The following is a 14,650-nucleotide window of genomic DNA, read 5'->3' as shown; positions in this document are numbered from 1 at the left end:
TGCACAGCAGCGAAAGTGTCTGTGAGACACATGCCAGAATGTCACTCTCGCTTCGTGTACGCAGGTACGCAGATCCATGTCTCATCGTGAACCCATCGCCTGGGAACACAACTCACAGATGGCACAGCCACCCGTACCCATGTGACGCAAAAGTCCCAGCAAGCAGACAATTGTGCTGCCTATATCACCGCCACGAATTGCGTGGCCTTGCGCAGCTGCACGGAATCAGGCAGGCCATCCCACGTGTTCAACCTAGGATGTGCAAAGAGTGTGTTCAATCACAATCGCGCGAAACAGTACTCGGTACAAGCCTCACATCGTACGAGTCGGCCAAGATTTCGACTGCTCTGCTGCGCCATTCGTGATGTCCAGAGCGCCACAATAGCTTCCCTGCTCACATCATCGCGACAGCAGTACGTATGTACCTGGAAGCACATGTGAACTGATGAGCAAACAGTCACTTTGATCCTTCATCCGATCAACATTCCATTCACCCCAGATCGCGAAATTCCTCAACTCCATCACCGACCGAGTGCCTCATTTTACCACGAAACCTCCGCTCCACAAATTCCCAGAATCTGACTTTTGCGGAGTGCAGCCGGGATAGGTCGCCAGCGAGCTCTCGAATCCTGATTGGCGCGGCGGTCCTCCAACAGCTCCTTTTTGCCTCGACCCAGAGGACGACCGAATTTGGGCTAAAGATTCTTGGGCCGACAGGCGGTCTGGCAGAGGGAAAATCGCGTCTGTGTTTGGCGTGGTCCAAGCTGCGTTGACCGCTGCTTGAAGGGCGATAGCGCGCGAAACTAGGCGTGGAAAGTGTTGAGGGGGAACGGCGGACAGACCCTTTTCCAACTAGAGCCACTGGCTCCTACTTTGCGAAGTTGGAAGTCTCATTTCTCTTTGTCCTGCGATCAACTCGCCACGACGACACCGAAGCAAGGCACGACTTGTGACGTCGAGCAATTCAGTCTCGAGCGTATTTCTGGTTTTTTTGTCCCTGTGTGCGACGACAGGGATTTTGCCGCGACAGCACCAGTTTTTTATTTTGGGGCGAAAAGGTGGTTCGATAATCTTTCGTGGCCAATCGTCGTACAGGGACAGCCATTGGTCGCAAATTCAAGAAAACTGCCAAACACCCCCACGATAACGAGCGATTGTCCAAAACAAGGCACTTGTGAGCAGGAGAAAGAGCAGAGAGGGAGGACAAGAGCAATGGGACTTGTGGCTGCCTTTTGAGACGTGAACCTCGTTGGGTGGCAGGAACAATACTTACCACCTTTGTGGACAGCCATTGGGACGAATCCTCGACTCGACACCTGAACCACCGTCATTCGACCGCCGCTCCACGCCCCCCGAAGCTCGGAGCATATTGCAACTCGCACCATACGTATACCCTCCTCCCGCTCAGCTTCCCACCTTGTCGCGAAACGAAACGTAGCAGAGCTCCTTGCCTGCTGAGCGTGCTGGCAGCATAGCGGCTCCCACGCAACACCGCTTCAACATGCTCGGCAACCTAATACCTACGCGTTGGCGTAGGAATCACGACATCACCGACCCGGATAAACCAGGCAAATACAATGCCGCAATCACACCATACCTGCAAACAGTGTCGCTAAAGGCATGCACACATCCCATCCGGACAATCGCTCTGGTGGCGGTGCTGGGCAGCGCATTTTATGTCAATTTGCTCGAGACAGGTTTCTTCCGGCCGCAAGCTGCAGTGAACAAGGTGGACTTTGATGCGCTCTCGGCAGGGAGCAGAAGATTACATTTGGGAAAGGACACAGCGTGGAAATGGCAATTGGAGGAGAATGGGAGCAAGAAGACATTTCGCGCGGGCGAGAAAGAGCTTGCTTTGATCACATTGGATTTCCTGGACGCGGGCAATAACTCGCCAAATGCTGTGCCTCCGCCGCAGGACTTCGATGTGGAAGGCGTTGATCTCGACATGGTGCCATCGAGCGCGAACATCCTGTCTGGCTCGGATAGCACACTGGCTTTCTCCCTCCCGCTCGAGCAGGCTGCGCCCTTCCTGGAGAATATCAAAGAGATTGCTTCAGAGGGAGGATGGGGAGTCGATCCGGATGCGACTAGCGACGATGAAGGCGAGCAAAAGAAGTGGCTCATGGCAGTGTCCAAGACATCGACCGCGTCTGGCGGCGGCATGGCGGAGTGGGCGCAGAACTCGTGGAATGCTTTCCTGGACTTGCTCAAGAACGCGGAGACCTTGGATATCATCATCATGGCGCTCGGATACATCTCCATGTACCTGACCTTCATCAGTCTGTTCTTGAGCATGCGGCGATTGGGCTCGAATTTCTGGCTTGGAACTACCACACTCTTCTCCTCCGCATTCGCATTCTTGTTCGGCTTGCTGGTCACTCTCAAACTCGGCGTTCCCGAGAATGTCGTACTGCTTTCCGAGGGCATCCCATTCCTGGTTGTCACTGTGGGATTCGAGAAGCCCATAATGCTTACTCAGGCTGTCCTGTCTGCCTCTGTGCAAGCCAAGAACGGTAATGGAAATGGCGAAGGTCTTGCCATTCAGAACGCTGTTCAACAGGCAGTTCGAGACCGCGGCTGCGAGATCGTTCGCGACTACGCCATCGAGATTGCGATCCTCTGCGCCGGTGCCGCTTCTGGTATCCAAGGTGGGCTACGACAATTTTGCTTCCTTGCAGCTTGGACACTTTTCTTCGACTGCGTTCTGCTGTTCACCTTCTACACGTCGATTCTGACCATCAAACTGGAAATTAACCGCATAAAACGCCATGTCACACTCCGCAAGGCATTGGAAGAAGATGGCGTAAGCCGCAGGGTCGCCGAGAAGGTAGCATCGAGCAACGAGTGGCCATCTGGCGACAGCGTTGGCGAGGTTGGCAACAACTGGATCAACATCTTTGGCAGGAGAGCTCGTGACAGCAGCATTCCTCGCTTCAAGGTGCTCATGGTCACTGGCTTCATCGTGATCAATGTTGCCAACCTCTGCACTATGCCTTTCCGCGGACATGGCCACAACACTCCTGTCTCTACCGCTGGCCTCTCAAGCGTGGTGACTTCACCCCCTCTGGATCCATTCAAGGTCGCAGGAACCGGTCTCGACTTTCTGTACCAGCAAGCCTCCAAGGGCAAGCAGCCGCTTAGTGTCACGGTTTTCAATCCGATCAAATACGAGCTACAATATCCTTCGCTGCACTACGCTTCGCCTGGCGACGCAGACTGGACGAACCTGAACGGCGATCTACAACAAGGTCTTTTCCATGCTCTTGGCGGCAGAGTCGTCGAGAGCTTGTTGAAGAGCTTCGAGGATCCCGTCCTCAGCAAGTGGATCATTTCCCTTCTCGCAATTAGCTTGGTGCTCAACGGCTATCTGTTCAACGCTGCTCGATGGACCATCAAGGAGCCTGGTCATGACGAGGCAGCTGGACAGACTGCCACTTCCGCCGATGCGCCCAAGACTAACGGTCATGCAATCCCACCGATCAAGACGCAGCCCGCCGAGGACGTCCCTCCACCCGTCGCGCCGGAAGCACTTGATGGATCGCGAAAGCGCACACGTGAGGAATGCGAAGCTTTGGTTGCCGCCAAGCAGGCGCCTCAACTCGACGATGCCGAGCTTGTCGACCTTGCTGTTCGTGGTAAGATCCCTGGATACGCATTGGAGAAGACGTTAGGCGACAAGACTCGTGCTGTCAAGATCCGACGAGGACTGATTTCGCGTACGCCGGCCACTGCTGATCTGACATCGAAATTGGAGAAGTCGAAGCTGCCATACGAGAACTTTGACTACGACCGCGTCCACGGCGCGTGCTGCGAGAATGTTGTTGGATACCTGCCTCTGCCTCTTGGTGTCGCTGGCCCTATCACTATTGATGGCAAAAGCTATTTCCTACCCATGGCTACCACTGAAGGCGTGCTGGTCGCCAGTACGAGCAGAGGTGCAAAGGCTATCAACGCGGGCGGCGGTGCTGTGACTGTTCTCACTGGCGATGGCATGACACGAGGACCTTGCATTGGATTTGAAACACTTGCACGAGCAGCAGCGGCCAAGGTCTGGCTTGACAGCGCCGAGGGACAAAAGGTGATGAAAGATGCATTTAACTCAACGTCACGATTCGCTCGCTTGCAATCTCTCAAGACTTCGATCGCTGGCACATACGTCTATGTTCGCTTCAAGACGACAACTGGTGACGCCATGGGCATGAACATGATTTCGAAAGGTGTCGAGAAGGCACTCAGCGTCATGTCAACGGAAGCAGGATTCACTGATATGGCCATCATTTCCGTCTCTGGCAACTTTTGCACAGACAAGAAGCCTGCTGCAATCAACTGGATTGACGGGCGAGGCAAGTCTGTCGTTGCAGAAGCCATTATTCCAGGCGATGTGGTGCGAACCGTGCTCAAGTCCAATGTGGACGCTCTTGTTGAGTTGAACATCAGCAAGAACTTGATCGGCTCTGCCATGGCGGGTAGCATCGGTGGTTTCAATGCCCACGCGGCAAACATTGTTACCGCGATATTCTTGGCCACTGGTCAAGATCCGGCGCAGAACGTGGAAAGTAGTAATTGCATTACTGTCATGAAGAAGTAAGTCTGTTCTGGATCTGACACTCAGCCAACTACATACTGACGTATACCTCTTCATAGCTTGAACGGAAACCTCCAGATCTCCGTCTCCATGCCCTCCATCGAAGTCGGCACAATTGGCGGCGGTACAGTGCTCGAACCCCAAGCCGCCATGCTCGATCTCCTCGGCGTCCGAGGCGCGCACCCTGCCACACCCGGTGCCAACGCACAACAACTCGCCCGTGTTATTGCCGCTGGTGTCCTGGCCGGTGAGCTTTCGCTTTGCTCAGCACTCGCAGCCGGCCACTTGGTTCAGGCACACATGGCACACAACCGCTCGGCCGCTCCTACGAGGGCGCCCAGCCCGCAAAGAACGCCGGTTACCCCGGCCCTGTCAATCACTAAGATGGACGGGCAGTCGAAGAGGTAGTGCGAGAGAAGCACAGGATCTTGATTGACTGCGAAAGCAAGGATGTGAATCAAAGCATCCAGAGTGGCCGAAATCGACATGCATGTAATGTTTGGAGCCGCAGGGAGTCATTGCACTTGACATACTGCATATTCGAAAGCCCAAGGACAAGGGACAAAACGATGGAAACAGATCACTTCGCCTCAAGGCAGCAGCATAATCGCATTCGAGTGCGATGACGATGTGTATATATTCATAAGGACTTTTCTATTCGGCAGAGAAACATCGTGGAACGACAGTGGGAAGATAGATCGAGCGATACTATCCTTCCTTTGCAGTGGTCAGTAGATGGTTAACAGATGCCTAAGCGGCCAAAGAAGAGACCGACTTATAAATCCATGAACTCACCGGTGCTCAGCGAATCCATCTCGGCTGTTCAATCGTCTGTGCATGTCTTCTCCAGGTGTACTGCATTGGTGGTAGAGTGGCAGCAGAGTGGCAGAGGGATGCCAGTGTGGACCAAAGGCCGAGTGCAAAGTGTGATGTACGAGGAAATATTTCAGTAGACGTCCAGATGTATCAGAGATGAGTTCGTTGATCCATGAGCATCTGGAAACTTCCTTCCGAGTGAGGTCAAACAGTGTACGCGGTAAGGCAATCAGACATGGTATCTCTTCAGCTTGGCGTGAATGGCGGCAAGACTGATGCAGTATGGTTCGAATACAACGACGTTCGTAGCAGCACGATGGATCGAAAGGAATGGCTGGCATCATCACTGTGAGGAGTCAAGTGACAGAGCAAATCGAAACTCAATTCATGTCACTCAACAAGTGATGTGATATACGTTAAACACTTTCTTTGATCGTACAGTACGTGTCGCCGACATGCCATCCTCCGACAAGAAAGTGCGTGTCTCTATGCGATTTGCTCATCGTCACCAATCAACCTGTCCGCACACGTCGTCGAGCCGTCGCAGACTGTCCCTTTCTGAACAACCACCGCCTCATCCCTCCAGTTGCTGAACTCGAGGCAGCCTTCACTCTTGGTCACGACTTGCTTCTCAAGCTGCTCGCCTTCGTGAGCCCCGGCACGGATGGACTCGTCCTGGACCGCAGATATCTTCGCGACCTCGAGAGGGTTGGTGAAGATGACTTGGCAACTCTTCAGATCTCGAAAGCGAACCGCCAGCGACACCAGTATTGCCAGAAGGATCTTCCGTTCCCGTGCTCTGCTATGCTTCCGCACTTGCAGAGCGTCCCAATGCAGAACTCAGCTTCGACCCCGTGCTTCTGTGAAACTCTTTTTCCTGGCGCCCTTGGTCCCCCATCGCCGCCTGCCTGCCGCTGCGCTGATGAAGAAGACGAAGAAGCAGCACTTCAAGTCAGCTGCTCACTGCCATTAGACACGCTGCCAGTCGGAGTTGGCTCAACACCACTATCACCTCCTACGCCGCCAGCGTTGCCACTGAAATTCGACTCTGTCGCACGATCGTAGAGTGTCGGCTTCCATAGTGACCGGACAACTTTTCGGAGAGTAGTGATCTCGTAGCGAGCGAGAAGTCTGTTAATCGAAAGACGATCACCAGCGTAGCGTGCAGTAGGGTAGATGAAGGGGGAGCTGGTGAGCTCTCCTATGTCAGAACGGATTTGGAGACCCAAAGCCTCGGAAATGGCGCGATTTGCTAGTGCGGAGCTGACAGGTTTGCCCGAGAAAGTCGGTGAAGCATTCTTCTTTGTTGCGGAGCCCTGTTTGCTGGCCACGAAGCTCTGTATGATAGTTCAGTGATTTGGTATTGTAAGATCAAATTCAGAATGCTGACTGGTATACCTCCACTCCTTGACAGCGGCCTTCGTCGTAGCTGTAGTTCTCGAGCCTGTGATCTGGCTGCGAAGAACGGCCAGTGTGATCAGGGTAGCCGCGGTACAGGCTCTCGTCGTCCAGCTTCTCGATGCGGGCCAGAGTAGTGCAGACAGCGGCGCCGGCATACTTCCAGCGGAGGCACAGCTTGGCGACGCCCCTCCGGCGGTGTCCATACCCACCGCCGGAGAGCAAAATATGTCGTGTGAAGACACAGTAGCAAGCCCGAATCCTCCTTCTGTGCGGTACATTATCTCCATTGTTGCGAACAACCAGATCCTGCAGCTCCGACTCGATGAACGCCATGATCGCCTCCACATGCTTCGGGACCAAGTCCCTGCCATCCTCGCGAGACAATGTTACGTCGAACTTCGTCGACACTAATTTCCGACCGAACGTGCTCGACGTGGGATAGGCGTCGATGGAGAAGACTTCCAAAGTCTTGTTTACCCACTTGCGCTCAACCTTCTTTCTAAGTATCGTGCTCTCCGTTCTAATGTACCGCAAAGGGATTCGGAGACGGCAGCACAGCTTCAAATCCTTCCAATTCGATGCGCGGTGGCCCGACCACGGAAGTGGGAGTTTCATACCTGTGATGGCCGAGACACGCTCGTCCCACCACACACAGCACATCGTTCCGGGGGAAGCCATTGCGTCGACGCCCCTCCAGTGGTGTTCCTACCCACCACTGGAGAGCAAAATCGGACGTTTGGAGTTCGTCCTCGACTGCGAGTAGCGTTTCCTTGAGTCCCTCCTTCATCTTCTCGGCCTTCTCCTTGATGTCGTCCGTGACTCAGAGGCGTTGGCACTGCAGCTCGGCCTGGTGCTGCTCTCATCGTCAGGGAGTGTGTATGTATGCCGCGAGTATTGACTTACGCCATTCAAAGTAGCGGCCACCGAGCCCGTTTTGGGGACATGGGCTGCAAAACCGCGGGAACAGGCACAGCTGATCGCGTTGCCGTCGTCAGTCTTGCTGTCAGGGTCTTCCTGGCTACACGGTGTCAGATTGTCTCTCGTGACTCAACAAGACCGAGCTGTGTGGAGCAGAATGGGGCGGCGACGTGAGGAAGGTATCGGATGAAGCACTGGTCTAGTTGTTTCCCTGCTTCTGATGCACGTTTGTTGGTTGCGGTCCGCTGGTTGGAACGTGGGCCATCGAGAGGAAGGCACGATGGATCGAGTGAAGGTGTGAGTGTCGATGTGCATCGACTCATCTAACGAAGGACACGCCCTCAAAGGATGTCGAGTGTTATTGATCGGTCATGGCAATGCTTTGACGTCGTGATGTCTTGCTGGCTTCTTGTGCGTCGAAGCCGTCGGTGCCATCGACGGTGATGATGGGGTGCGAGGGCTGTTTCGGTGACGGTGCGGCGGTGGTAACGATGACAACTTCTGTGAAGAGTTAGTCACTAAGTCTTTGAGGGCTCTGGGGTACCTGTGATGGATGTGATGGAGGTTGGCAGTCAGTGACTGACCGTCACTTGTCGCTCGCTGCTGTTTGACAACGGAGGCACCCCTGAAGGCGACAACGATGTGCAGACGGATGGCGGCGATGTGGGTTGAATGATAGGTGACGGAGTGATACTTACACCTGCATGTCTTTGATGGCGGGCGATGGTCGTGGTGGTGTTGGTGTGGTGGGTGGTGGTGTCGAAGTGGAAGCAGAGGAGCGAGCCTTGTTGTGGCCAGAAGCCCCGGTTGCCTAGCCGCAGCACAGCTCGACAGTAGACCTTCTGCTTGAACTCATTGGTTGTTTCCAACTCTACGTTGCAATCTTGCTGCTCTTTACGAAACTCGTGCTGTTCACTCCACAAGAGGCGCCCGGAGCGACTGCCATTGGTACAATGCCAAACCAATCTTTGCCATGAGCTTCTCTTGTCCAGTGGCTGGATGTACGTTGGTGATATGGAGTTGGTGCTTCGCTCTCCGAATGAATCTAGAATTGACCAGCACGTTCTATGCCATCTTTACAGATTGCCGAATGGCCCACCTACTCACAAGAACAACGGCTTTGGCTGACGTTCGCCCTATCTCTCAATTGCACGGACAATTGCTTTCCATGCTGATCATGTCAAAGAGCTATAATCTCCACTCGACAATCTACCAGCAGTACCACGCACCAACACAATCCCATATCGAGGGGCCCTACGAGACCCGAATTTGCACCAAATTCGATAGCTCAACGATCTTTGTCGTCGCGCACCGCCATCGCTGCTTATGAGCCCAGCTCAATCTCCGTTCGAAGCGGCCTCCAATTTGCCCTGCGGCGCCCGTTTCTACTCACGATGGCCGCGTCCATAAGAGCGCAGCAACCACGTCCAGCACATGACCAACAGCGCCGCCATAGCAGTCGCTGCCATGAGCGGAGAAGAGAAGGTTAGGCAATAATGTCTTGTTCCATCACGATAAACGCGACACCTTCTCTTTCCCATTCTCATCACCTTTGTGTCGTCAGCAGCCATCTTCATGTGAGCATCAGGACAGCACTAGCCGAAAAAGAAGTGCTGCAGCAGACTACAAGAGATGGGCATTGCATACCGTGTGTGCTGTTCTACCACACGCACCATTGACAAATAGAAGCTCAAAATCAAAGACATTTCTCATCACCTTCCCTCATCCCTTCGCAATCTTCACCTTGTTCTTTGGCAAAGCTCGACACTCAGGGCATAACCACTCCCCACTTGGTTCCTCCGTGACTCCGACACACTTGTAATGAAACCACTGATATGGGCAATTATCGTTGTCACATCCCACCATATCTCCAAATGACACTTTCTGACATATGCAATAGATGGTATCGTCGCCGTCATCCTCCTCGGCCTCTCCGGTGCCGTCAAGCCCAGTAGGAGCATTGGACGCGGCATTGGAGGCGTAGGAGACCTCTGATTCAGCGTCGGAGTCGATGGAGGCGTGACTGGAAGGTGTGGCGCGATCGCGGGCGAGTTGGCGATGGCGACTGCTCTTTTTGTTATGGCTGGGACGAGAGCGGCCGCCGGAAGATTTCTTGTTGTGTGGAGGAGGGGCTTTCCGGTTGCCCGGCACAGCGACTGGTTGTGTGCCTTTTTTATTGGCAGAGGGCCGAGTTGGCTGGACGGAGCCTGCACGAGAAGAGTTGGCCGCGCCGGCGGGGACAGGCGTGCCGGCTTTGGGCGTGCCGGCTTTGGGCGTGCCAGGACCAAGAGACCCCTGCCGAAGCCCTGAGCTAGCGACTGGAAGAGTTCCAAGCGAAGCATTGAGGCGGCGGCGCTTGGTTCCGTCGTGACTGCCTTCACGTTGGGATCGCGAAGCAGTTACAGGTGTGACGGCGCCAGAGGCAGAAGCACTTCGCGCGCCACCAGCAGCATTTTGCGCCATGCGAAGCTGAGCAGCATTGGCAAAATTGGGAGCTCCGCCGACGGATCCGATGTTACCAGACACGGCCTGAAGAGGTCCAGAGCTAGAAGCAGGGGCGGCAGCAGGTGTTCCAACAGCAGTCGTGGCACCGCTCCCAGTGAGCAAACTCGGTCCTCCCCATCCCTCGGGGAATTGTTCAGTCTGCGCCAGACCTTTCAAACCCAGGTCAAGCCGCCTGATCTGCCGGTCCAGGACAACCTGTGCCTTCTCGGACAGCCCCAGCTTCTCGGCCTGCAGAATCTCGCACTTGTCGTAGCAGTCGTTGATGGTCTTGGAGAATGCCTCTTCCTTTGGATTCAGCACATGGCCGCCGTTGACCCGTACCCATTTCTGCAGTTGAGCATCGCGCTTGATGATTTCGTCCTTGAACGCGGCAATCTGCAGATCCTTGGCCTGGACTTCTTCGAGCAAGTGGCAGATTTCGGCGGGAATGTTGGCAATATCGTGCGTGAACTGCTCGAGCACCGAGGCGGCGTCTTCCGGCTGCGCCAAAGCGGCCATTTTCAGCGCGCTCGACCCGCGAGTAGTCTGGTTAGTTGTACGCGACGCGCACAGTAGGTGTTCGAAAACTGGCGATGCGAAGTGAAGGAGTCAGACGGTTGTCGATGGAAAGTGCTTTCACATGCGAAACGCGCAGTGGCAAGCGGTTGAACCTTGTTCCCCCCGCAGCGGCGCCTCCCGCAGAGCCGCAAGCACCATGCTGCAGATCGCGGCTTCACTTGCATTGCATTTCACGTACCCGACAGCATCTTCACTGCGAACAGCATCTAACCACAGCGGCATGACACGCCTATGGCTCCGTCGCCGTACTACGCCGCCTTCCCCGGCAACGGCGGGTACAGCCCTCGACCGACCAACGAATCGGTAGTGCAGGAATACACTTCACCGCAGTCGACCTCTTCTACACCGGCCCGTACGCCCGAATACCGTGTCAATGGACATCAGGCCAGCGCAGCATGTGGGCACTACGATATGCCCCCCACGCCTGAATATGCGAGGGAAAATGAAGAGACGGAGTTTGAGGAAATGACCAACGCCAAGATCATGAATCTGGTCGAAAAGCATGGCATCAAGCGGCCACAGGGCACGCGCGTCTCATATCACTACAACAGTGGCGTGGAGGACATGCATTTTGGCAGAACACATCCCATGAAACCCTGGCGTCTGACATTGACGAAGCATCTCGTGCTGGCATTCGGCCTACAGCACACCATGGACACGTACGAAGCCATCTCTGCCGGCAAAGACGAAGTCTGCAAATTCCACGACCCCGATTACGTCGATTTTCTCTCCAAAGTGTCGCCCGAGACGTTTAACGACCTCTGCCAGGAACCACGCTTTCGTAAGAAGATTCCTCCAAAGCACGAGGGAGACACGGTCGAGCTCGGCCCCTACAATCTTAGTACGAGTCCAGGTGCCGACTGTCCAGTCTTCGACGGGATGTCCACGTATTTGTTTCTGTATACTGGAGCCACACTCATGGCCACATCCCAGCTGACATCCAACAATTCCGATATTGCCATTAATTGGTCTGGAGGGTTGCATCACGCACACAAAGGTGAAGCCTCCGGCTTTTGCTATATCAATGACATCGTCCTATCCATTCTCGACTTATTGCGAAAATATGCTCGTGTTTTGTATATCGACATTGACGTGCATCATGGTGATGGCGTCGAGGAGGCGTTCCAGCGACATCCACGAGTCATGACACTGTCCTACCACCGCTACGGACCATATGATGAGACGGGACATAAGTTCTTCCCCGGAACAGGTGATCTGACAGATGTCGGTCTCAAAGGCACACCCGGCGAGCGCTTCGCCATGAATGTGCCCATTCCTTCTGGTATCGACGATCGCCAATACAGCAAGCTCTTCGAATCCATTACCGGTTCCACTGTCGAAGCATTCAACCCAGGCGCCATTGTTCTCCAATGCGGTGCCGACAGTTTGGGCGGCGATCGCCTTGGCCAGTTCAACATCAACATCAAGCAGCATGGCGAATGCGTCAACTTCGTCAAATCTCTCGGCAGACCTCTCCTTCTACTTGGCGGCGGCGGATACACAGCACGCAACGTCGCCCGAGCTTGGACTCACGAAACTGCACTATGCACACAAAACACCCTTCCAGACAAGATCCCGCTCGACTGCGTGCCCAGACCTCAAGCTTTCCAGGGAAGAGCTCACGGCGATGGGAAAATGTACCCCAGCTTTGAACGATTGCATAAGAACGAATGCAAGGACTCGGATCTGGAATATCAGATCAAGATGTTGCAGGAGAATCTGAAGTACGTGAGAAACAGTCCGTGGGTCAAGTTGGATCAGTTGCCGACAAATAGTCGGATGGAGGAGATCATGGAGGAGTGTGACAGGAAGCTAGCACAGAGGAAGAGGAAGACTTTGGAGAGAAACCCGGCGGGTAGGGGCGAGTATTGAGCGAATTCGTGAGAATATTTGACGATCGTTCTACACGGAGATCGACTACTGCGCGATGATTCGATACGCACATGACATGAGATGATCGGCGTCTATGGCGCTTTGAGGATAGGGAGATACCAGGTCGTCTATTGGCTCTACTTTGACTGAAATGAAATGATGATCATCAGGTCTTCTAATTCGTACATGTGTTCGTTTCTGCATTGTGCCTCGGACTGTTGCTCTCTCGTCCCCTTCAGTCATTGTCACGCTTCAAAGTATGGGAGAGCTATAGTACCTCGGTGATCGATGACATCCAGCGACCTTGGGCACACCTATGTGGAAAGCAGCCTCTCATTGATCATCGATGACTGTGATTTCGACGGCCATGACAATGAAGCTGCCTTCAGCAGGCCTCGATCTCGCGTTGCGAGTTTGAGTATGACTTCAGGTTCGATCGAGATATTGGACATGGAAGCAACCTTGTCAGGCCAATGCGATCGCCCTTCCGCTGGTAGAGCCTTCGGCAGCACCTCTCCCTTTTTTACACAGCCATGTTCCGTAATGTGGTTGGAATCAAAGCAATTTGCTAACGTCATCGTCGCATCCGAGGAGTCGTTGTATTCGTTCGTTCGCGCACGTTCCGTGTTGCATGTTGGACGAGGTCGCGCTGTGTAGGCGGGATGGTCATGTTGAAAGCGACTGTACCTGCTGCCAGTCGAGCTGCGGGTCCGCATGCGCTCAGTCCCTCAGTGTGACTCTGTGGTCCCCTGTGCTATTCCACGTGCATCTTCTTCCGTTCGCTTGATTTCACGTCACGGCCCTCAATCTTTTATCCTTCTTGTCTTAAGATCACAGCTTCGTAGTCCTCGCATATAGTGTCATCATTCAACGTCCATGGCCATCACTCGTCCGTCACAAATGTTTTGCCGCGAGATCTCGCTGCGAGGACAATTTCCAGACCCCTACCTCCATAATGAGCGGCTTTTCTCAACACGTTTGCACATCCTGCCGGGTCGCCTGGGCTGATAAAATGTGTTTGGGATGTCTGGTATAATCCACTTGAGTCGTTGCTGGTGTGCATTCTTCGCCAGCGATTGTTAGGTCTCACTTCTCAGCTCCAGAACGAATTTTGTTTGCGGCATCTTTGCCTTTATGAAGCTCAATGGCTCAAAAGTTGTCGGCCAATTTGGAGCGCAGAAGCTGACTACGATCAGATTTGGCGGGCTGCTTGGCTTCCCTCGCACTACTTCTCCAGGTTATCTTCGTTCTCGTGAAGGACCTGGACGTAACTCTGGAATCAGATTACTGGAGCTTAGGGTTGGAGCTGCTAGCTTGATGCCCTTGCTGATGATCGATTGATGGGCAGTGTAGAAGAGCGGACGTGTAGCAGACAATCGTTTCGATGAAAATCGCTGGACCGACGACGAAATGGGGAAAAGGCTCATGTGATTCTGGCCAATTATGAGCTTCCAGCGGGTCTCAGCTGAACTCTTTGCAACGTCGGATCTGGCGTTGCGTCTTGGTTGGCATTGCTCTTCGCCGAGGACTGGAATAGCACAGCTGCATGGACATCACTTGACTGAGTCTCCAGCCTCACTGGGCCTCGATGTTCAGGCCGTTTTCGTACATGCCGGCTTTCGGTCGTCACTTCCATTGAGAAGCAGGTGCTGGGAAGTCGTGTCTCTTGTCATTCCTGCTCTTGCTTCCATTTGATCATCTTGCCCCTCTACTTTGCTACCTGTCCACCATCAGGCATTGTCCGGAACCACCACGAGGAGGTGTAGAGTTGGCCTTCGATTCCGTATAAGAGAGGAGGCCCAACTCTCTCAGACACCGACTGCACGGATACAGGGCACGATACAGTCGTTAATAAAGACGCCCCGGCGTCTGCTCCCATGGCTGAGACTTCCCGCAGCTTGCTATCGCTGACCATGGTACCTGTCAAGGATTTGGAGAAGAGTGGTAGCATTCCGCCAGCAGAAGCAGCGCACTCGTGTCGAACCAGTTCAC

The 14,650-nt window shown here is 54.1% G+C and overlaps 4 protein-coding genes across 4 annotated transcripts; 2 read left to right on the top strand and 2 right to left on the bottom strand.

The window, feature by feature from the left end:
• Positions 1-1,501: 1,501 nt before the first annotated feature.
• Positions 1,502-4,996, top strand: HMG1 (3-hydroxy-3-methylglutaryl-coenzyme A (HMG-CoA) reductase isozyme; the record flags this gene model as incomplete). The annotated part of the gene is made up of 2 exons (XM_023600235.2): positions 1,502-4,587; positions 4,648-4,996. 2 exons carry the CDS (start codon positions 1,502-1,504, stop codon positions 4,994-4,996), a joined length of 3,435 nt encoding a protein of 1,144 aa, XP_023449153.1.
• A 1,355-nt stretch (positions 4,997-6,351) lies between these two features.
• On the bottom strand, positions 6,352-7,465 carry RHO25_008089 (uncharacterized protein; the record flags this gene model as incomplete). The annotated part of the gene is made up of 2 exons (XM_023600234.2): positions 6,352-6,741; positions 6,803-7,465. The coding sequence occupies 2 exons, from the start codon at positions 7,463-7,465 to the stop codon at positions 6,352-6,354; spliced, it is 1,053 nt and encodes a 350-aa protein (XP_023449154.2).
• A 616-nt stretch (positions 7,466-8,081) lies between these two features.
• RHO25_008088 (uncharacterized protein) lies at positions 8,082-8,429 on the bottom strand (the record flags this gene model as incomplete). Its single annotated transcript, XM_065603027.1, has 3 exons — positions 8,082-8,224; positions 8,308-8,348; positions 8,422-8,429. The coding sequence occupies 3 exons, from the start codon at positions 8,427-8,429 to the stop codon at positions 8,082-8,084; spliced, it is 192 nt and encodes a 63-aa protein (XP_065459099.1).
• A 2,588-nt stretch (positions 8,430-11,017) lies between these two features.
• RHO25_008087 (uncharacterized protein) lies at positions 11,018-12,658 on the top strand (the record flags this gene model as incomplete). The annotated part of the gene is made up of 1 exon (XM_023600232.2): positions 11,018-12,658. The coding sequence occupies one exon, from the start codon at positions 11,018-11,020 to the stop codon at positions 12,656-12,658; it is 1,641 nt and encodes a 546-aa protein (XP_023448983.1).
• Between the last annotated feature and the right edge of the window lie 1,992 nt (positions 12,659-14,650).

Source organism: Cercospora beticola, chromosome 5 (genome assembly GCF_033473495.1).
Source record: "Cercospora beticola chromosome 5, complete sequence".
In the NCBI taxonomy this organism is placed as follows: domain Eukaryota; kingdom Fungi; phylum Ascomycota; class Dothideomycetes; order Mycosphaerellales; family Mycosphaerellaceae; genus Cercospora; species Cercospora beticola.
Note: the sequence above shows the minus strand (reverse complement) of the source record. Positions and strands in the feature narration are given on the sequence as shown.